The sequence below is a fragment of the Boleophthalmus pectinirostris genome, unplaced genomic scaffold (genome assembly GCF_026225935.1).
Source record: "Boleophthalmus pectinirostris isolate CB_2022bp ecotype Guang Dong unplaced genomic scaffold, ASM2622593v1 HiC_scaffold_11, whole genome shotgun sequence".
In the NCBI taxonomy this organism is placed as follows: Eukaryota; Metazoa; Chordata; class Actinopteri; order Gobiiformes; family Gobiidae; genus Boleophthalmus; species Boleophthalmus pectinirostris.
This window is the reverse complement of record NW_026570994.1, coordinates 11,030,234-11,054,555: the sequence shown is the minus strand read 5'-3', so window position 1 is coordinate 11,054,555 and position 24,322 is coordinate 11,030,234. Positions and strand designations below refer to the sequence as shown.

The following is a 24,322-nucleotide window of genomic DNA, read 5'->3' as shown; positions in this document are numbered from 1 at the left end:
AATTAACACTTGTAGGCAATTACCCAGTGTGCTGAAGCAGTGACCAGAGAGGAAAAATATCAGTCTGAAGTGACACCAGCCACCTAATGGAAAAATCTGTAACGCCTACATCGCCTGCTCTATCAGTACGAAATCAATACGCCTTTCATCTCAGTGATCGGAGCTGGACCATGTTATCTAGGTAGGCCATATATCAAACTACCCGGGCGTGGTGACTGGATACTGCCGTGTATCACAACAAATCTTCCCCGTCTGGGCACTTACTGATTAAAAAGTCATATTGTCCAGGGCTTCAAGATTTATTTCAAGAAGGAGACAAAATATAAATGAAAAACCTTTATTGAGAGTCAAAGAAAAGCCGATAGCTATTTGTTCAAAGCCAGAAAACACAGTCTGCAATTAATGTGGATTCTATGTATTCCTTATGGAAAAATACCCTGATTAGAAAGCTTTGTAAAGGCAGCGATATAGAAATGTAGCCAGGCACATAAAAGGTACATCCAATGTAGTTATTCTCTGCACACCAGGTGCATTCAGTTAACATCAAACAGCTAAACATAGAATAAAGGGGCAAATATATCAAATGAAAACAGTACAAAAACTACATCTTGTTAAAATCAGAGCATGTAATCTCTCCATGGACATGTATGTAGTTATGTGGTCAATGGATTAGTGATAATGTTGTTACATCATCAAAAACATGTGTTTGTTATATTCAAACATGTTTGAGTAATCCTGCATTATTAGTCTGTCTACATCTCTACAGCTCAAAATACTCTGTGGCCCCTTTGTGACATCATGTAGTGGTAGGTTTTCAAGTTAACAGCTACCTTTAACCCTTTTGTCAGTAAAGATTGGCAATTCCAGGCCTTAAATCATCCAGATTATTGTAGAAAAGGGGAGTGGATTTAAAAACACAGTGAAGCACTACCTGTATTACCACATGACATCACCAAGTGGAACAGGTTGTTTTCTAATTGAGAGAAAAACTTGACCTAAATATACAGGTTTTGTGAGATAAACATGTCTGAAAGAAACAAAACAAAACTCCATGTATGTTTGTGATAAAGAAACAACACTAAAACATAGATCAGAAAATAGTGTAATATGGGCCCTTTAAGGTGTAAGTGGGTAGAATTCATGAGTTTTCGTCCTCGTCGTCATAGTATCTGTTCCTCTTGATCTGCTCCTCCACTGTCAGGCTATTGTCATCAGCCCACAGAGAGAAGGGGTCATCGTTGGTGACTGAACTGTCATCTCTGCCCCTGACAGCCTGCTCTTTGTCTGTGCTCCCTCTCAGATCCATCCCCAAGTCCAGAAGGTCGTCCAGTGCTGAAACACTAGGCTTCTCAGCAGCGGATTGACTGATGTCAGGCTTTGCATCAGATAGCGTGCCAGAGCTGCTTGTACTTAGGCCGGCGAAAATGTCCTCAAGGAAGCTGGGCGAGCTAATCTTTGGCTCCGTGGCCTCGTTTTGGAAAAATAACTCTCCCTTGTCTGTCTCTCCAAAGAAATTAGAGTGCGAAAAGCAGTCTGTGGCGTCAGAGTGTTTGGCACTAGCTGGCACAAAGGCGTCATCCCTCTGTGCCAATTGCAGCACTTCAGTTGGCATCCATTTTGAATCATCATAGTCAATGGTTTGGAAAAAATCAAAATCACTGTTTGTCATGTAGAGCGACTGCGTTTCATTATTGTCACTTGTAGGGAAGTCGTCAAACAGGTCTTCAAATTCTGACATTGTCAAATTGTTATTATTGTTATTAGCATTAACATTAGCTTGATCCTGATCTATTACTGTGACTCTGACAGCCTCACTATCATTTGTCACTTCCTGCGTCACTTCCTGCATCTTTTCCTTTTCGGACTCCTCTCCTCCGTGTCCATTCACTCGTACTTCCTCTGCACTTTTCACCTGTGTCTTGTCAACCCCATCTCCAGTCTCATTCACTTTACTTTGTTCTTTCTCCTCTTCTCCAGGCGCCACTTCAGAGTCCATTTGGGAGCCCACTTGTGCCCCAGTCTGGCTGTGACTGTTTGACTCTAAAGTTTGCTGAGTGGTAGAATTACTCACTTGTTCCGATGCTACATTCTGAAGGGCCGCCGGAGCATCTTCAGCCTTCCCTTTCTCTGCTACAGTGCTGCTGTCATTTTGTGCCCGTGTCTGTCTTGATGAAGGTTGAGCAGGTTGATTTGGGAGAGCATTTTCCTCTTTAGGGGGCCATGAAGGCTTAACCAGTTTTAACTCGTCCTCCACTGAGAATCCTTTCTTAGGCTCATCTGTCTGAGGAGGCCAAACCACAGAAATCTTAGAGGCTGGTTTTCTGTTTTCATCCCCTGCTTTCACACCATTCTCTTGGCTGACTACACTAGTGGTGGCATGACTTGAGTATTTTGAATCCACATGTTTCCTTTGCGTTGATGGAGATTTAACTTTGGACATCTCTGCTGAATTTTGCTGGTTCTTGTTATTCCACAATTCTTTATGTGGCTTTTGTCCAAATCCTTCATCATAATTTCCCTTGGACTTGAACAGTTGCTTGTAGTGTGGCTTGCAGTACATTCGTCCATGGAGAGAGGCATAGTTGCCAAGGCTGTGAATACAGAGAACAAGTTGTTAAGGGCTCGTAGGGAAAAAAAAGAGTAAACAAAAACATACATTGCAGATAAAAGCTTGTGTACCTTAGAGTTCCCTTGCAATGTTCACAGCGAAAGCAACTCTTATGAAAGTTTTGTTTGTCTGCGATCAGCGATTCCATGGGGTACACTCTCTTCCGACATGCCCTGCACAGTTCGGACTCTGGAACTCGAATTTTCTACAAAGAGAGAGAAAGAGACAAAATACAATTACTATCTCTTATTAAAACATTAAGGCATCATATTGCTTGTGTATGGGAATAGTCTATTATATATTCCACCAAGTCGATCATTAAAACAACCTCACAGCACTAATGATATAATTAGTAACTGTAATAAAATGGCTTTGTTTGAAGATTCATTTCATAATTAGTACTTAAGCAGTAGGACAAACTGTAATCACAGCAATTAGAGTAACACTTATCATGTTCCTTATTAGAGAGCAAATTTACAGTTATAAAGGAGACATTTCAAGAACCATTGTTATTTCACAAAAACACACCACACTAAAGTAGGGCTGGGCAAAAATTGTTTAAACCGATTAATCAAATTTGAAATCCAAATAAATGAGCTTGAAAGAAATTTTTTTTTTTTTTTCACTTTCTTGCATTGGAAATGTTATTGGAAATGCAGGAAACGCTGATCACTACAGTCACAGGGAGCAGAGTTTAGCATAGGGTCATGCAGCTCTGACATCTTTGAAATCAGTGTCAAATTAAATGTTGGGGCTGCATGCAATGCCGTAGTTTAGTTTGTATTTAATTCATAAAAGATGTCCCCAATGGCAAATAAATAAGATCAGTAAATACAATCTTTTCAGTTCTGACAATTTTCTGTAGTTGGCAGAACATCTTAGTGGAGAGGGGAAGAAAAAACTAAAATTGAATAGAAAATCGGATTTTTGAGGAAAAAAAAAATGACAAGGCAAAATCACCCAGCAGGAGAAATATTAGTTCGATATGTAAACAGCACACAGCAGCCAGCTCATAACCTGTAACTGTGGAAAGCGTCAAACTCAAATGTAATATCAAGCTGGGCTCAAATAAAACACATGTCAAACACTGTCGCAAGTGAATACTGTTATTTTTTTCTCACATCATGCGCTTCAGTTCACTCCGAGCTTGTTTTGGTCCACATGCTCCAGGCAGTTTTACCCGTCACTACAGTCTCCTGCTGATGATGCGTCACTATCTGGGAACTCCTCTGCTCGGTGACGCTGAAGTCTAGATTCTGGAACACTCCCTGGCTCTGGGCCCATGACTGCTGGAAGTTCCTCAGCAGCTCTTCAGTGGAGGCGTCCTGGGGCAACGCCATTTCTGCCACTTTGCCTCTCACCACGTCAGCGTAGGACGGAGGGTTGCCGCGGGTGACCGAGCTCTCGCAGTGCATCTCTGTGGCACCCCTTGTCTCCCTCGTCACATTTCCAAAGTCGTCAATGCTGCAGAATTGCTCAGTGACAGATGTGGCAGCGGAGTGGCCCACTGGCTCTGTTTCGCGCCTCTCAATCTGCTCCCGGAGTTCTCTGGCTGCCTGTGAACTGTGCTCTCCAGTTTCAAACACATCTTTTATCGCTTTAACATTGAAAGTGGGTATTTCCTCAGTTTTAGGTGTGTGCACTTCGGTTTCTACTTCATCTGGATCACTCCCAAGTCTTTCTGCAATCACAATGGGCTCTTTTCTGTGGTACCTTTTTAGTTTTGGAGATTCAAATCGATTCACAAGTTTAGACAAGTCGACTCTGGGGAGATCCTCCTTAAAAATCTCAATAGGCACAGATACACTACTCTCTTCTGTATCAGGCCCAAGGCGTTCAGGGATATCAATTGGATCCTTTCTAACATACATCCTACTTACTTCTGCCTTCTGCGCTTCCTCGAAAAAACTTTTCTTGTCTCTCACAGTCATCATGGAGTCCACCATTTCAGTCGTGTCCACTAGTCCGTGCTCGCTCCTTGTGGGGGTGTCCCTGTCACTAAATGAGGAGGTGCGCTCTCTTTCAACCACAAAACACTCTGGTACAGGCATTGGAGGCGGAGGTGTGATTCCACGGGACAGCTTAGAGGTGGTGTCTCTAAGTTTCATCAGTTTCTCAGAGCGGCTCAGGGTGGGAGAAGGAGAAGCTCTGGCTAATGTGGGTGTGTAGGTCTTACGTGGTGGGGGTGGGGGTGTCCCAACAGATTTGTACGGAGGAGGAGATGGGGTCACCCGGAGGGGAGAGTCTGTTCTTCTCGATTCAATACTAATGAAAGTTGGAGACGGAGTGCGGATGCTGGCTAGAGGAGAGGACACTCTATGTTCAGCCTTAGCCACCTCACTGACCTCTTGATGAACTTTTGTTTCCTGTACAACTTTTTTCTCTTGACTTACTTTTTTTTCACTTTTTGCTGAGCCAATGCTGATTTTTGAAATCTTAGCTCCACTGAAACTTTTCTCTGGTTTGGGAGGCACTGGAGGGGGTGGAGGAGGTGCAGGTGAGGCCTCTTTTTCTTGTTTTTGTATCTCAACTGTTATGCTTTCCTCAAAAAACGTGAGCTTAGCATTAACTATAGTCTTTATGTAAACCACCATCTCCCTTAGCTTCTTTTTGTTTTGTTGTTTGGCAATTTCTCCTAAATTCCTTTTCTCATCTGAGCTCACCATCCAGTCGGGCAGTTGGTTTATAATGAGCGTGACACTGTGGGAGTTGATTTTACTCGGCGCAGCCTCAAGTTCTTTTATTTGAACTAGGAGCTTCTGCATGGCATTACATTTCTCTGAATCTGTCATTTCAACTGGCTGTGCTTCAACTTTCTGAGTCGTTTTCTCTGCCCCTTTCATCACAATATCCCTGCTCTCCCCTCTAAGCTTAGCTGCTTTGATCTGCATTTTATTTGCCTCCACTCCTTGCTGCTTTATTTGTTGTTTTTGCGTTTGAACAGCCTCTTGCCTCTGCACTACTCTCTCTGTCACCACCACCTCCTCGTGTCTCTGAACGTGCTCGGCCTTCACGCTCTGCTGACTGTGGGAGACAGCAGCTGGGTGGCTCTGGCCTTGATGACTTGCTGTTATCTTAGCCACCTTGGGCATTAAAACTGTAACCGATGGCGACAGCCTAACCTCGTTCTCATTCTTATGGATCTCTTTCCCCTTTTTCACTTGAACCTCCACCTCTACTTTATTTGAAGGCTGGATCACCTGATCACTTTTCTCCTGTAGTTTGACTTCAGTTTTACTCATTTCATTTTTTGCTGAGCTCTGCTGGTTGCTTTCCTGAATCACCTTTGTCTCACTTTTCTGTATGATGCGACTTTTTTCTTGCTGTATTTCACTTTTCATTGACTCCTTTTGTGCCACGCTGCCAGATTTCTCCTCTTTTTTCTCCTCTTTTTTCTCCACAGGCATCTTAAATGTTTTCACCTTGAAACTTGGAGTTACCTTTGGGATTTTAGTGGGTTGTGAGGGAGTCATTTTTACCTCTTGTGTCAGAGGCACATTAATATTCTTTACATCTTCGGCTTTCAATGTGACCGCAGCCTGGCTTTGAAGATTTACATTTTCCTGGACAGCGCTCTGTGTGGCAGAGATAGACTTGGTGCTGGATTTCTTAATAAAGTGCTGCTGCTGCGTGACCGAAGAAGTGACCACATTAGTACATGACTGGACTTCTGTATGGGGGCATTCACTATGGGACTGTGAGGCTGAAATTGCTGGAGTTTTGGGTGAGGGAGGGGTAGGGCTCTTTTTAATCATGACATCAGATGAAACTTGTATTTTATCAGACAAGATTTTCTTATCTAAAGATAGATTTGGAGATGCAAGTTTCTTATTTACGACTGAAATAGAGGGTTTACTCAGAGGAATACTTGAAGGACTTTTCTTAACACTTTTCTCTTGTGTAGTTGCATCCTCTTTAGAAGTGACCTTGGTTTCTTCTGTCTTTGTTATTACTTCTGATACAGACTCCTTCCCTGTGTTCTGTACCATAGTTTGCTCAGCGCTTGCTACTGAAGAAAATGTTTGTGTATTAAATGGTGGTGAAGTGGGAGTTGTAACTCTACTTTTATCTAACTCCTCTTTTTCCATTCTCTGCTGGCGGTAACGCTCCTCTGCTAGCATGAGAGGAGTTTTGAATTTGCGAGCGTAGGGTCTCGGCTTGGGTGGTTCTGGGGAGGGCTCAGGAGCTGGAGGCAATTTAAATGGAGGAGGAAAGACTTTTTTAGGCGGCTGTGGGCTTTCTCTTGGCATTTGCTTTGGGATGCATGCTGGAATTTTGGTTGTTGACACAACTGTTGATTCAGATTGCAACTCTTTTCTTGCTTCAATCTGCTGTTTTGTTTCAATCTTCTTTACCTCTTGAACTTTAGCTTCTTCTTTACACTCCACTGATATTTCTTGATCTGGAGGCAGCTGTGGTGGAGGAGGGGGAGGAGGAGGGATTTCCTGTTTCTTCTTCCATGTTGGTTTAATTTGTACGGGTTTTGGTGGTTCTGCCGGTTTGGGAACTTTAAATAAGGGCTTGCCAGTGGGTTTTCCGAACTTGGCTATAGAAGGCTTGGGCATTGCATTTAATTCCTGCTGTGAGGGAGGAGGAGGAAGAAAGTCAGGTTCGGAGACAGCAGACACAGGTGGCGGAGGGGGCGGAGGAGGAAAGAATTCAGGTTCGGACTTAGTGCATTCGACTGGAGGAGGAGGCGGAGGGGGTGGAGGTAGGTCACTGTCCCGCCTCATCATACCAGGCATAGATGTGGGCGACACTGGGCTCTCCAATACAGGTGAGGGTGGAGGAGGCAGGGACAGCTCTGACTCTGAAGGAGGGGGAGGAGACACAGGCGGCGGAGGGAAGTGGATCTCAGGCTTGGGCTTTTTGATTAGAATTTTCCCTTTCACGTTGGGATTAGGGTTAGGATTAGGGTTATCACTTTTTGTGTTTTTGATTTTCTTTTCATGCTTCTGTGCCAGAGCCTTCTCCTCTATTTGCTTTTGCGATGTTGCTGACATTTGCTCGGTCACATTTTGCTTCTGCGAGACCGTCTTCTCTGTGACTGAAGTTTTCACCTGTGTGATTGTCTTTGTAGAAATGGTTGTTTGTGATACATTCTGCTCTTCTTTCATCAAATTCACATCTGTGGCTTTAATCTCTGTTTGATCTTTATTAGCCATTTGTTTATTCTTTATCATAATGGGCTTAGGGGCCTGTGATTTCTGCGGGGGCATTGTTTTCTGTTTTTGTTCTTTTATGTTGGTCTTCTGAGAGGTCTCATGAATGCTGTCTGTTTTGGCTGCAGCTGCGGAGTGCTCCTCTTGGGTTATTACCTCTGTTTTCACCAATTTGCTTTCCTTGTGCTTGTGTACGTGCTTCTGTGACTCAGTGCTCTGTGAGAGGTTTTTCACAGCGGGGGCCACATTGACTGCTGCTTCACTCTCACTCTTAGCTTCATGCTCTGGCTGCTTTGCACTTGATGGATTTTTTACGCTCACTTTTGTTTTCTTTGGGTACATTCGTTTTACTTTGGTGTATTGTTTCCTTTCCATGAGAGACTTGATTGCCCCTTGAACGTCTCCTTTCACGACCTCCTCCTTTTCAATCTGTGCTGCTTCTTGTCCCTCATAGAGTGACTTTATAGAGGTTTTCACATCCCCTTCAATGCTCCCTCTGCGCTGCATTCTCGGGCTGGTCGATGGCTCTAGCAGCAGTTGTATTGTCCCCCTAACATCCCCTTGTTCACTCACTTGGTGCTGGTAAATTTTCTTTTCGCTCGTGGCCTCATGCAGACTTTGCATGGCAGTGTGGATGTCTCCTTTAACAATCTCTGCTTTTTCCACTTCCCTTACAACTTGAGTCGCCTCCTCCAGGGATCGCAGAGTTCCTTTAATGTCCCCTGCCACCAAGTCATCAACTGTTGCTTCTGTTTTAACGGCAGCAGATTTCTCCAGTGACTCCAGAGCACTTTTGATATCTCCCCTGACAATTTCAGGCTTTTCCATTTCTTTGGCTTGATGCTGGGCTTCTTCTAAAGATCTCAGCGTGGTGGGAAGGTCTCCTTTCACTACCTCCTCCTTCTCAATAACTACTTTCTGATTGATGGCTTGGGTTAGAGAATCCAAGGCTGCATTCAGGTCGCCTTTAACAATGTCCCTTTTTTCCAGGTTTTTATAGCTGACAGTGGGCTCGGTCATAAAGACTTTTACAGTGCTGTGTACATCCCCAGGAACTATATCATGCTCCGCTACTGTACGGCCAATTTGTTGCTGATTTCTTCGCAGCAATATTTTTGTCTCTTCAATGTCGCCGCCAATGATACGCTCTTTTTCCACATTTTCTCCACTCTCATCTGGGTCACACTGTAATTGTTTCAAGTAATCCAGCGCTCCTGATTCAATGCACGTGGAGTAAAAACTAACATTTCCTCTCTCCGTATCTAAAACTTTTATCTTCTTCGAGTCCTCCGCTCCCGAGTTTGAAAGCAAACGGTGCAGTGTTTTGCTAACATTACCTTGAATAATGTCCTCTTTCTCAGTGCTCGCACTTTCCCTGTTTAACAGAGAATAGATAGTCATCTTTACGTCTCCTTTCTCATCCCCTTGAATCAGAATGCCACGCTTGGACGAGCCTTCACTTTTGAGCAGATTGTTTATAGCCTCTTGAATGTCACCGCGGATAATTTCCTCCTTCTCTACATTGATTCCTTTTTCCTGGTTGAATAACTGTCTGACTGTGGTGTTGATGTCCCCCCGTTCCTCCTTGTCAATAGTTATAGCCCTCTCAGTGGTCTCCCTGCGGTTCAGGAGGTTCATCATAATATTGTTCAGGTCCCCGTGAATAACCTCTTCCTTTTGAATTTCCGGAGCATCCTGGTTCAGCAGTTTGTACTTGGCCATACGCACATCACCAATCTCATCAGCCTCAATCAGAATGCCTTGTGATTCCACCATTTTCTGACTATATAGCTCTTCAAGTGTTTCTTTGACACTTTTCCCCACGATTTCTTTCTTTTCCACACAGCTTTCATTGAAGTCATGGAAAGGTGTGGATTCGAATAGCCATGTTGTTGTCTTCACGTCGGCCTGTGGAATCTCCTCCTTGGTAACAGCGGGCCCAGCTCCGTCATTCTCTTTGATTTTGTCGAGGGGCTGTTTTTCAAAGAGCCACACGGACTGTTTGACATCCCCTTTCATCACTTCCTCCTTTGTCACCCGCTCCATGTCGTCATATTCATTTCCATCTCCGCGGATCTCATCAATTGTGCGGGTTTCAAACATCCATGTTGCTGACCTGACATCCCCTTTCTGAATCTCGCTTACACTTACAGTTCTGATGTACTTTTGAGATATGTCGTCTGTTTCAAAACGTTGTTTGTTTGTCTTAACGTCACCACCTTGGATGTCTGCAACTGTTTTTGACCTTTCTTTTATGTCTTCTGTAATTTCATCAAGTGGCTGAGTTTCAAACCTCCATCTGGCAGAGCTAACGTCTCCTTTGTTGATGCCTTCTTCGGTCACTGCTTTTATAACATAGACCTCTTCTGAATTCCTAATTGAGTCGAGTGGCTTTGTCTCAAAAAGCCACCGGGCCCCCACCACATCTCCTCTCATAATTTCCTCCTTCGTGACTGTTGTTACTTCATGATAGTGGCCTTCTTTATCACAAATAGCATAAAGTGGTTGAGTTTCAAACATCATTGTATAATTCTTCACATCTCCCTTCTCTCTCTCATTTCTCAAAATACTCGTAAGTTTAGATATTTCAGTTTCTGTTGACTCCTCTTTTATCTGATCCAGTGAATATGTTTCAAAAATAAACCGGCCTTTGTCGACATCGCCCCCCTGCACATCTGTGACAGTGCGTGTTTCTCTTGTCTCATCCACGTCCTCACGAATAGCATCAATTGGCTGCGTCTCAAACTTCCACGTGCAGTTAACCACATTGCCACGCTGTATGTCCTCTGCTTGCATTGTTTTCAACTTTTGCATTGTTTCCTCCGATGTTGAGCTCATAATGTCAGAAGACTGATTTTCAAAGATATACTTCATTCTTGAAACATCGCCGGACTGGATGTCAATTTTTGTGATTCTGCGAAAAGAGTCGGAGCCAGAGAGATTATCAAGATTTTCTGTTTCAAAGAGGAAGCGAGCGAGGCGGACATCCTTTCCTTGTATATCGTCTTGCTTCACAGTGCAGGTGGTTAATATGGTCTCTTCTGATTCTGTATGATCACGGATATTATCAAGTGTCTGGGTTTCAAACAGCCAAGTGCACGTTTTGACATCGCCCTTTTGTACTTCCACGTCTGTCTCACTCTTTTCCACTTTTTCATATAACACATCCATTGGCTGAGTCTCAAAAAGCCATCTACAGGTTTTCACATCCCCCCTCTCAATATGAATTTCTTCTTTAGTTTTGTGCTCTTCATCTTCAAATTTCAGAGTATCCAGTGCCTGCGTCTCAAATAACCACTTGGCGGTTTTCACATCCCCTGACTGAATTTCCTCTTTTGAAATGCCTTTTATAATCTGAAATTTATTAATACTTTCATCAAATTCGTCAATAGGCCGTGTTTCAAACATCCATCTGCAGCTCCGCACATCTCCTTTCACAATCTCCTCACGCCTCACAGTTTTCACCTCATGATAATGGCCAGCGCTGTCCTGCATCGCATACATAGGAGTTGATTCAAAGAGCACTTTGTTGGATTTGACTGATCCACTTGTGACGCCTTCGACTTGGATTCTTTGTGCACCTTCACATTTACTTAAATCCATAGTTTCAAACCTTTCTTTAAAGTTGCTCACATCTCCTTTGTCGAGAGCCTCAATATTCACGGTCCGTGTGATCTCCTTCTTGTCCTCTCGTATATTCTCTAGAGGCTGACTTTCAAACACCCATCTTTGATGTCTCACGTCACCTTTCTCTTCCTCAGAGGCTACCATTTTCTTCAGTTTCCCCACTTCCCGCAGTTCCTTGAGATTTTCCATGGGGACAGTTTCAAACAGATATTTTGCTGATTGAACATCTCCTCCAACAATCTCTTCAGATGGTAGTGGCCTAGCATTGGTGTTATCTTTCAGAGTGTCCATAGGCTGTGTCTCAAACACCTCACAGTGCCTCCTCACATCAGCACCAATTATTTCCTCCCTTTGTTTCTTTGAACTCTCCCATTCCTCATCCTTAATTGAATCAAGTGTTTTTGTTTCAAACAGCCATCTTCCTTTGTTAACACCCCCTTGGATATTGTCCTCCATAGAAATACCACAGATGAGCTTCACCTTCGCTGGGTCCTTGTTGATCATGTCTATTGGTTGTGTCTCAAACATCCAACGTGAGGTCTTCACATCTCCCTTCTCTGTCTCTTCCCGGCGTATAGTAGTAATCTGCAGCATCTCCCCAGACTCTCCTCTGATCACACACATAGGCAAAGTTTCAAACATTCGAGTGGTGGTCTTGACGTCCCCTTTAATCTCTTCCAGCTCTGATTTAAGATTGAGAAAGTGACTCTCCTCTATAGTTTCAGTTCTACCAAGAGAATCCAAATGTTGTGTTTCAAATAGATATCTCGCTGTCTTCACATCTCCTCCCGTAATATCTTTAGTTATCATACCATCTGTCTCAACCTCGTCTTCTTGATAGATTTTATTCAGATAGTCGAGTGGCTGGGTCTCAAAAAGCCAAGTAGCAGTGCGTACATCACCTCTTGCAAGATCCCCATTTTTCTCTGTTAGCTCATTTGATTCAGTTGTCTCATTCCCAAGAGAATCTATTGGCTGCGTTTCAAACATCCAAGCTGTTAATCTGACATCCTTACCAGAAATAATTTCCTGTTGAGTTATATTTCTTTCATTTTCATCAGGCGTGTCGTCTTTTATTGTATCTAGTGGTTGATTTTCAAACAACCAGCGTCTATTCTGCACTTCCCCCTTGAGAATTTCGTCCCACTCTACAGACTCTCTGTCTGGGCTAGAGCACTCACTGTTCCCCTCATATTCAAACTTATAACAAGCTTGCTGGACATCCCCTGCTACTTCTCCACTCTCCAAATGCTGCCTCTCTGCCTCGCTGAGCTGGCTCAAGAAGTCGACCTCCAGGTTCTTGCGGACATCCGGGTTAATGTGCTTGTAAAGTCGCTTTAATTCAGCCATGCTCTTCTGTTTAAAATACTGCTCTTTAATAGCTTTATTTTGTGAGGTTTGCTTACTGGACTCCACAGAAACTTGCTGAAAGTTAGGAGGAGGGGGTGGGGGGAAACTGTCCTCTCCTTCAAATGTTGCAGATGAAGTTTTGACAGTGGAAGAAGACTCACAGCTTGTCATAACTGCTGCTTCAGTAGAGTGTTTAATTGGAGCCCATTGAAACTGGTTTAAATCCACATCAACCTGTAGTTTATGTAAAGCATAAAGAAATGGAAAAGAGAAGTGTAAAATGCGTCAGGCATTCAAAAACAAATATTAAGTTAATGTGATACGCAATAAGCAATTGGACAATTTGCAAAACACAGTAAAATTAAACTCCCACACAGCAGCTACTACAGTACAACATAATTTCAAAGGTGCCCTTGCATTTGTGCACAGAAAAGACAACACAGCATTAAAATAATGTTTGTAATTTCCTTGGTGTAGTTAAAACCTTTAAGTATAAAAGCGGAAAATGAAATCTTGCCTTTATTACATACTTTGGTAAAAGGAAATGAGAAGTAAGCAGACGGCACATGATGTCCTTTAACCATCTGTTTAATAATGTGTGGCTTAGCAAGAAACACGGGTCTTTTCAAAACTAATTTATTTCCGCGTCAATGGCATGAACTTTTTCAGAATTTATGAAATGAAATTCACTGCATCTTTATTGCTGATAAACACCCTACCACAGTCTATTTAGATAAACACACACCATCATTACCTTAATTTCTTTGGCTGGTGCTGCTTCCTCTATAGTTTTCTCATAGTGCTGCTTCAAAGCCTGCGCGGAAACCTTTGGTAGGTCCTCTCCTCCGACGAGCATAACTGAATTAGACACAAGAAGAAGGCTGCCTCATTAAGTCATTCAGAGAGAGGAAGCTTCGGGAATTGAAGAGAGAAATAAATCATTCCATTAAAAACACGAGTAGTTTTCATTTTCTCAAACCATGCAGTAGTGATTGGCCAATTTTCAGTTTCCAATATTTTTTACCTTCCTGACTTTGCCCTGATTAGATTTGCCGCTCTTCACTGCATAGAAATTCATCAACACTCCAACTCATTTTGATAGCACATTTCTCATTCAGTCTCAGTAGGAGGCAGCATTAATATACACTACAGGACAGATGCAGTGGTGCGATTTAACATGCAAATGGGGATTAAAAGCAGACCAGGTACACTGTGCAACTGACTTTCTAGAAAGGGATATTAAGGTTTTGACTAGATGAGATTTATTTATTTCACAAATATAGACAGCTTCACCTCTTTCAAATTGTTCTTGGCTTGTCTCAATACATTGCATTTTATTTCAAGTCAACTATTTGTCAAGTGAGGTACAGACATTTTACTCTTTACAAATGTTCTTATGTAACGTTAAATTATCTTGTGACCCAGACTGCCTTGAAACCAGTGAAATACTCTATATATAATACTCTATATACGCTATATTACTCTATACACTCTTTATATAATATACTCTATAATATTCTAGTCTCATCTAGGCAAAACTATTCAATTCCAGCTTAAAATTCAAGTCATTTTAAGTAAGGCTTGATATTAAATTATTGCAGTGTAAGGGCTCTCTTTCTACCTGTTTCGTTGTAATGGTTTCCATACCCAGCAGCCACCCTTTGATCATGAATGACCTGTGAAAAATACATTATAAGTATAGGAATGGCAACTGTTTCAGCCTTTGACAATTTTCATCAACAGCAAAACACCCAGCAAGGAGTCCATTTTGCTGCATCTTTAAGTACCATATACCAGAACCCACCTCTTGTTGATTGTGAAAAATAGTTGTAGTGGGCACCGCTTCCCTGGCACTGCTTCTTACTGTTACCTCTGAGGAGCTTGACATTTCCTGCCAAAACAATAAATAACAGTAATTGAGTAATGCAAAATCTTCCCCTACGCAACATTTCTGACACTGAGAGAAACAATCACTGGGGCTTTATTGCTGTGCGGCAGCATGCTGTAAAAACAATGGGGAGGGTGAATATATTTTACAGTGTATATTAAAAGCCTAATAAAGCCTGTGTGGTGCCTAACAAATGTTTTTCATTAAAGAGCTGCTTCCCAGGGAATATCTTTATATTTTAGAGAGAAGTAGAGAGCAACGCATTACATCAAATAAACTATTTCTAACAATGAAAAGCGGTTTCATTTGTGGGATTTGGAAAGGGAATCTAACATTTGATTTGTGGTCTTCTGGTGACATTAAATATAGATGATACTGAATATCTGTGCTCCAGAAACACTTATGTCTAATACAGTTCTCTGATGTTCCGCCACTTTTAGTCTCCCACACCTGAGAAGCAAACTCGAACAGAAAGCCTAAGGCCGTAACAAACCCCTGACCAAAACCAAATCCGACATTTCCTCTTACAAACCACAATGTAATATTTAGCATCCGTACAGGACCGGGTGAGCTCCATGACTTTGCACCGCTCCCTGCCTGAATGAGCAGATGGGGAAGAATACATGGCAGGACAGCACTGACCTCCCTTGGCTTGGATCTGGCCCCATTGCAGACGGCTAACACTGTCTGGCATTTTACTCACGTGCCGAATGACAGAGCCTTGACAAAGTTCAAGGTGCCCTCTTTGATTTGACCTATAAAGTCTCCAACGCAGCCGCCAAGTCTATCCAATAAACCACTACAGTGGAATATCAATTGTTCAGAGGTATCCTTGTATTTGTGCACAGAGAGTACAAACATAACAACACTAGAATATAACACAAGTAGCATCTGAGGTAAAAACACTTAATAATTACATACACCACAACATATTCAGTATTTGATTTGAGGCTATTTCCAAGCGTTTTAGCTAAATGATATTCAATAATGCTGAAGTAATGCGGTCCACTACACACATTTTATAATAGGAGCTCACTCACCTGATAAAGTATAATTGCTGGTTGTCAGATAACATCACAATATTCCCTGGGTGTTTAAATGAAATGGAGGCTACCTGTATTTTGCCTGAATGAGTTTTGTTAATCTGCAGATTTTGTAGAGCGTTATATAAAGACAACAGTATACTGGATCTTGTCAGTAATATAAATGATCATATTCAACATTTAGATATTTGATATTTTAAAGCAATACTGGCTGAGAGTAAGTAATTGGCACATTGTTTTTGTCACATCATTACAGTATTCTTAAGATCTTTATAATCTAAGTTTAAAGTCTATAAATACAGGATTCCTCCACATCTTCTTCACTCACCTGGACCGATCTCTGCTGGTACTGCACGTGTGTAACCGTGGAATGGGAGGAGGAGGATGCAAACTCCTGGCTCTCGAACTGTCTCTTTACACTAGCAAGGCCACCGGGCAGCGAGCAGGCCTCTGACTCATCCATCATCTAACGGCACAGAACAAACACAAATCAATACAATGCCACCTTGTTTTAGAAGAATTGCCGAGTTCAGATAAGGTTTACTACAGGTATTTTCTTTTTTCATCAGTCTGTAAGGTATCACATATAACAAGCTATTAAAAAAGGCAAGGGCATTTTCCGTGATGCCCTCTAGGTGGCATAACAACTTTACCTCTGTGATGGGGTCACTCAAGTAAAAGTACAGATACTGTAGCAAAAAAAATACTCAAGAAAAAGTAATAGTATCACATTTAAGTACCCATTTAAAAATATACTTCAAGAGTAAAAAAGTAAAAGTATTTCTCAAAGATTTTGAGATCTAATAAAGCTTCAGTGAACTGATTAGTGCTGAATTTTGTTGAACAGAAACAACAGAATTGATTGTTTTCTTTTATTTGTATATTTTGCTCAAACTATGAACATGTTTAAAATAGACACTTCTGGGTTTTCAGCACATCTCAAACTATAATAAAAATACTTTTACTTTTCTGTCAAGTTGAATGTAGTGGAGTATAAAGTACAGATACCTGCTCTCAGATGTAGTGCAATAAAAGTAAAAAGTATCCACTTTAAAACCTACTTAAGTACAGATACGTCAACATTTTACTTTTAGTACAATGCTTTACTACTTTTACTTTGTTACTACTACTTTTACTTTGTTACATTCCACCACTGGATGGGGTAAATGGCAGTTCAAATCTCGATGGACATAAAATAAACAGTAAACAAGTCCTACTTTAAATGAACTTGCTTATTTGTTGTTTTCTATCCTGATAAAACTGGAACTCTGCCAGCTTCAGTTGTGGCTTCTCACAACAGCCTTCCTCCCACTGCCTGTAAAACATCAATAGCATTTTTGATTTATTTTTATAAAAAGCTTTTTAGAGGGTTTTTTTTTTTTTTTTTTTTTTTGACAGTGTGTGGAGGGAATGGCTGCTTTAAAGTACAAAGAAGAAAGTGAAGGAGAGTGAAGGACTGTGTAAATCCAATTTGTATGGAAAACATAGCCTTTGCTTTATGGGATCTGGATAGAAGTTCAAAATTACTATTTGATACAATAATCTCCTTTTGGGATTGTCAATTACTTTGCTAATAAAACATTTATAAGAAGGTTTCTGCGTATAGCTTCTGGGAATCTGCAATATATATGAGCGTTTCTATCAGCAGTGAGTATGGAGCAGAGAGAGAGTGAATATGTACAGTCACCTTTTCTTTCGAATGCAAATTAAGGCTACAACGCAATTTGCAAGTTAAGGCAGTGGATTTAGGTCATTGACATTTAGTGCCTTGTTATGATCTCTTCAATATTTTAAACTTTCTGTACAACAACTCTAAATATAAGTTGTCATGTCTTATTCAGAGGCGTATACACACTCAGAGCAGGCCAGTATAGTCTATGTTATTTATGTACATGGTGATATTTTTAAACTTCTTGTGTGGTGACAAGTAGACAACAGCTGAACTTAGAAGGAAAAGTAAATTCTCTATCCCACGACAGCCTGGTGGTGAGTCTCTGAGTCGCCAACAGTACAGATCCAGCTGTTCGGCCTCCATGCTGAGATCAGCTGAGGTTAAGGTAAAAGCAACCCAAAGCAATACATCAAATAAGGGAGGCTTTAGCTAAAAACAGGTCTTATAGGGAGGGATAAAACAATACAGGAATATAATGAAAGTCTGAAATAGTGCTTTGTTTAATTGTCAAAATGTGCTTGAATAAAAATAATAGAAAATATAGTTTTGAAGATATGTATAGTAAATTGTATGAAATTAATAAGGGTTTTAACTTCTTTTGGGGAATCTTGTGATCCCTTAACTTTTTGTGGTAAACTTGAAACTTAAAGGTGCATTGCGTAACATGTCAAGTGAAGGGTCCGCCACCTGCTTGTCTCAATAGAAATGTTACTGCATTGTCTAGAATGTTCCACAGTACAGATTAATGAGGAGGAAAGCAGGTTACGGCACTACCCTACATTACCATTCATATCTGTGGAGACTCACCCCACTGACAGGAATGATTGTATTTTTGAGCAATAGAAATGAATAAATGCTAGGTGGTTATGTTTACTGTCATACCATTCCAGGTAGCGTACCCTCCACCAGAAAAAGTGCGCAATGCACCTTTAACCAGTACAGTTCACATTTTTTAAATTGTAAAAAATTATCTGATTATTATTAATGGAAGAGTAAAAAAAAAACAATTTATGCTATGCTGCAATAGTAGTACAACAACTTTATGTAGAAAACAATCATTGACACTTTAATTTGAATCCAGCCTACTCATTGTAATGGCTACGCCTGACTTAGTGCTCACTCAGTGGAAGTATTGGGTTTGTAAAGCTGCTGATGTTTTATTGTCCCCTATAGCGTCTAATGACTGCTGTTAAACAACTACGAGAGTTAAGTTTGACACATCGGTTAATATGTATATGCTAAAGTTTCACTGTTACTTGACTATTTAATCCTAATAAATAAATAAATATCCTAATAAATTGAAAGTATTGACTGAAACTAATGCTAGCTTAAAGTGTGTTTTTAGATTAGTTGCTAGTAGCCCTATTTCACATAACTTTTTAAGATTTTCTCATTGAATTTTACACCCACTCTAGTTTATTAAAATATATTTAATTGATTTCCCAGGAGGTGTATTCTTTGCCTATTTTATGACAAATACTTGCCAAACTAGGTTCCTCTGGGGGGGTTGCTATGGAAATACACATATGATATTTGCTTGCATGTTTGTGTTCCTTACGACCTCTTGTATTATTACTTATTTCTATTTTATTTTATTTTTGCGTGTACAAATACATTTAAATTATGCCTTATTTGATACCAGTCTCATGCTATTTTTGCTACTTGTTTAGAATTTATTACCATTTACATTTTTTCTCTTTGTTATTATAATTTATTGTGATGTGTGAGCTACTATGTCCAAATTTCTCTAAGTGTAAATCTAAATTACATCTTATTCCAGACATCTAGCTTCATAAATACTAGATGTGTTTGCTCTGTGTGGAAGTAGTAGCGTCTTACAGCAGAAGTGGTTTCCTTCTTGGATAGAGCAGCTTGATACATGGCCATGCGCTCTTTCACAGACACGCTCTCGGCCTCGGGATCGTCCACACTCCCGAGTCTGTTCTCCTGACTCAGCCCGACCTCCAAACGTGTTGACCTGGATCTACCACCGCCGCCTGCAGCTGCAATCACAACACAAAATATCATAGTATTCACACTCTCATCAGAAACATCATGACCTTTATATTTACGTAGGTAGAGTCTATGGGGGATTCTGAGTTCTGTTAAATTATGAGGAAGTAAAGTTAACAGTGCTGAGGCAATTATTTACCTTGAAGGAAGTTTCTTTTTTTTTACAAGTTTTACTAGTCACATCAAGATATTTTGACAACTTCATGCATTTATTAAGCTACGACAAGATTGTAATAATGATTCCTAAGTACTATAACAATTACACATGTTAAAGGGTCTGTATTATGCAGAAGTTACTCTTGTGAGCTTTAAGCCATATTATAATGTTGTTCCCTCAAAAACATACCTTGAGTCACATTTTGTTTTATTCACACATGTTTGAGTACTATATCTACTTCTCTAAATCTCAAAATGCTCTATTCCACCTTGTGATGTCGTGTAGTGTTAGTTTTCAAGTTAACAGCTACTTTTTGTTTTTGATGAAGAGACAACATTAAAACATAGATCAGAAAATGTATAATATGTGCTCTTTTAAATTGCCCTACTAGATTATGTTCCTAGTGGAGCATGTGCCACCTTCTTGTCTTCTTAAAGATGTTACTGCTTTGCTTGAAATGTCGCACAGTATGTTTAAAACATTATCTATCCCCATGGACACAAGCAGGTGATGCCCCAGACCAAGTTACTGTGGAGAGGCAAGCCGACTCATCTAAAATGCCGCTATATTTTGGTAGTTGCAGAATAACATCATGGATACGAGCAGGTGGCATATCCTCCACCAGAAAAGTTACCTTTAAATTATTTGAGATAACGAGCTAAGCAGATTTAAGCTAGTTAAAATTTATGTATGAAATTTAACAAGATGGTATGTGGGAGTCAATGTGCTTCTAGCCAAAATTACAATCCAGTCAAATATGTCTGGTTGGATTATGCTCATTTTTATGCCTGCTACAATTTACAATGTCTCTCATAGATGTTGCTGTCTAATTAGCAAACCCCATTTAGTCCTCAGTAAACATGTCTGCTCCATATTTTAAATGGTCCTCAGACGACTCCAATCAGTCAGTGACAAATGTTGACATTAAAGTGAAATGCAGTCGTCATCAATCACAAGCCCCTCTTTATGAATCCTCATATCACTAAGCTCATCCCCGCAGATCGCCAATTAGAGGAGATAATTGATTTTACATTTGACTTTTCTGTGCTACAAAGCATCATTATGCGAAGTGAGAAACCACAGCATACACCCACTCTGGACCTTTAAGTTGTTGGCTGGTCCTCTGCTTCCTCAGGCAATGGCACTGAGAGATGAAAAGATCTTTAGTGCAAATAATTTTATCTGGTTTTGTCCGCGTGGTCAGCTTCTGACATGTTGAAATCCAGCTTTGTATGTTTCTGTACAATATGGATAGGGTTTCAAAGGTGCACTCCTGTATACAGTTTGTGTGGATTGAAGCAGGTCATTATGTGATTGATGAGCTTTGAAAAGCTTGCATGTTTCTCCAGCTCTGGGTTAAATGCATGTGAAGCTTGAGTAGGATTAAAGGCTGCATTGAAATTCCATACCACTGTGTACAAAACTACAACATCAACAAAAGGTTATCTATATATACCATACTGTAAAACTGTGAGCTATATCAGCAACAAGATAATATTTTAATTAATGTTTTGTAATTATGGAAAAAGAAAATACTGAGTGAGAAAACAAGCTTGCAAACAAGGGTACAATATTACAGAAGCTATTAATTTTACTGTCCATTCATGTGCGGTAATCAAATATCAATTAAGACACTTACAGGCAAGCACTTTTCTCGTGGGTTGTAAAATATGATCTGATTATTGTCATGGGAGGAAACCAGATTATGGAGGTATTAACTTTTGTCAATATTTCCCAACACCTATTCATATGGTGATACAGCAATAACTCACATAAGGGAGGCTTTAGTTAAAAACAGGTCTTATAGGGAGTGATAGCCTTTAAACAACACAGGAACATAATGAAAGTATGAAATAGTGCTTTGTTTAGTTCTTGTTAAAATGTGCTTTCATGTAGAAGTAGAAAATAGATCAAAAAAGAATTAGCTTAAAAATGTTGTTTTGAAGATATGTACAGTAAATTGTAAGAAATGAATAGTATTAACTTTCCTTAACTTTTTGTGGCAAACTTGAAGCTTAACCAGTACAGTACAGTCACATTTTTCAACTGAGAAAAAAATAAATAAATTTTAAAGATTTATGCCAGAAGATTGTGGAGATATTCACTTTTGTCTCGCCCAACACCTATTCATACAGCCTTCATTCCATGTTTTTTTATCAGAATAACCAATAAATCAAAAGGGCAGGTGGGGGTGTGCATATAAGAGTTTTCCAAAGCTAAAGGATGTAATTCCGAATGCCATGTGACAGCAGCATGTCCCACTCATCGTCTTCTTTTAGCTATGAAACGTAGGAGCTGTCAGGAAGAGAAATACATCGCATCTGAAAATACCCCGGGTTTTTACCCAGTGCAAACTATAAATATGGGTCAGAAATCCTACACCTGAGGCCTGACAGTGTAACCTCCCCAGCAGTGCAAATATTTTGCCATTTACTTTTACAAAACCCTTAATAGTCCAACTTTTTGGTGCTAATTTTCTGGACACTAATATTATTATCACTTTATTGTTAATGTGTGAATACAGATTTGTTGTTATATATTTTCTCGCTGAGGCTTCCTCAACTCAAATTTGGGTCTTGCCTTTCCTTATACTTTTTTCTCTGCAATCAGTGGCAGTTCGGACAATCGGGCGAGGAAAGAGCTGAGGGGTTTCTCTTTTTGGGGGGTCAGCACCGTGAGGTGTTCACAATCTTCGCTTCACAGATTTTCGGAGGTGCTGCAGAGGCCTTGGTGTACGGCTTTAAACTGCCAGGTCCTGAAGCATAAACACACGACAGTCATCCAACAAAGCAGATATGAAGGTTAACTTAAAGATGTACCTGCGTAACTTTTCTGGTGGAAGAGCACACACACGCTTGTTCCTCCATGAGAATGTTGTTATTCCTTTGTTAATATTTGCTTTGAGACAGATAGACTTTTTTAATCGTTTGGAGTAAAACCACTTTGAAAATTCCTTAGGCAATGCATTTTTATAATGTTCCCCAGGCCAAGCCAAAGAACATCTCTGGACACAGGGCAAGCCACTAGATGAAGTTACAGTCCAGGTTCAATTGATTTAGCAGGGCCTCACAGGCAATTTGATGTATTGACATATTTCCCTAGCGCAATATGCCTACAATACTACTTATATTGGTTATAGCCCTATAGGTTGTACAATAAAAAATTCTTGGAGCAATAATATAATTGTAAGTTAGTGGGTGTTATTCTGGCGATACATAATATTTTGAAAACTGTTTTAATGCACGGACACAAAACAATTATGAAGATAAACCTTTTAAGTAAACAATTTCATTCAAAAGGCCTGAGCTCCAACCAAATAAATAGCAATAATTAGCCACAAAAGTCTCATTTTAGACTCTCTGAAATCAAAATTTTTCATATTTAAAGACACAAAAATCTCCCACTACTGCATGAAACTGTAACAACTGTACAACTGTATAAATACTGACCCCCCAAATACTATAGGTTTCGCTATCAATTACTGAAATGAATAGTCGTATGTATTATCGGGTTGCAGACACCTAGCTCTATACATTGAACAGACTTTAACCGCCAGATTCCTTCGGAGCAGATCAGATGGTGAAAGTATGCTGAAGTTTCCTGGGAGGCCTCATTCCCTCATGATTGCCCTGCACTGTGGTTTATTGCCCCATGTTGGAGCTTCCCAGAATCGATAAAGCGTCCATTGATAGATGCGCACCTTCTCATACTGTGGCAGAGTTTATAATGTTAATAAAATAAAACACAACATTTTATTTGTATTTATATTAAATACCTCTATAAACTAATTCATTTAAAACTTAATATTTGGGAGTGAATGAGAAAAAGTTGCCAAAAATAGTTCCTCGTATTGATAAAAGTTAAAAACAGCTCACTAGTGAACTGACATATTAAATGCCCAACTGTAAGTATTAAATTGTCATCTCAAATATCTCACACATTTCAAAGATGATTTGAAGGTAGTTGTAAATGTAAAAATAGTATATTATATCTAATAGATGTATATAATTGGCAAACACCTAAACAATATATTCATTCATATAGAAAGGTAGGAACTTGCGATGACTAGAAAGCAAGGAATTAGAGGTGCGTGTCATTATTAATCACCGCAGATAACGAGGCCGTTTCATGGTCTGGGAGATTGTGTGTACGGACCCCACTCGGACTATCTCACGCACGCTTCTGACAAATTTATGAGCAAAGCATACGCATAATAGACTAAACGCTAGCCATAGCCCTCAGAGAGTGATGAGAGATGAAATCAAGTAAGTTGGGTTTGACATCAAGGAACAAAAATGATAATATCCAGCCTATTTTAAATACTGACTGATCTGCAGAGTCGATGGTTCTCCCTGTCATGAACTATGAATTTACAAAGCTCGGAACGTGCAACAAAGCTATACAAACATATAACTCGGTTCATTAGAAATAAATCACTTTTTTAAAGAGGTTAGAGCAACATGTTGTTTATGGTAAAGACTAGCTGCCTACGATGTTTAATTAGCATTTGGGTCTTCTTATTATTAGAAGAAGAGCATAGCAGAATTAGCATGGCAATTAATCAAAGGGTTAAGTGTCTGTTTACAAACACAGACGATTTCCCTAACTCTGATTTTATACCCATAGTATCTAGGTTTTAATGGTTATGGGAGTTAGAGACGAGGTCTTGCATCCTTTTTAAGGTACCAATGAACTGGAAGACAGCTGCACTAACGCCAGTTTCCTAAGCTCTACACAGCTGGAATATGTGCTAGCAACTGGTAAGTGCTTGGGGTGTTGACGCAGGTGTTAAAGTACATGGG

General features: G+C 40.2%; 1 protein-coding gene across 1 annotated transcript; it reads right to left on the bottom strand.

The window, feature by feature from the left end:
* Positions 1-323: 323 nt before the first annotated feature.
* On the bottom strand, positions 324-19,400 carry xirp2a (xin actin binding repeat containing 2a). Its single transcript, XM_055165366.1, has 8 exons — positions 19,190-19,400; positions 16,013-16,144; positions 14,552-14,638; positions 14,369-14,423; positions 13,502-13,605; positions 3,789-12,981; positions 2,680-2,797; positions 324-2,591 (listed from the first exon to the last, which is right to left on the bottom strand). The coding sequence occupies exons 1-8, from the start codon at positions 19,376-19,378 to the stop codon at positions 1,139-1,141; spliced, it is 11,331 nt and encodes a 3,776-aa protein (XP_055021341.1). The 5' UTR covers positions 19,379-19,400; the 3' UTR covers positions 324-1,138.
* Positions 19,401-24,322: the final 4,922 nt, after the last annotated feature.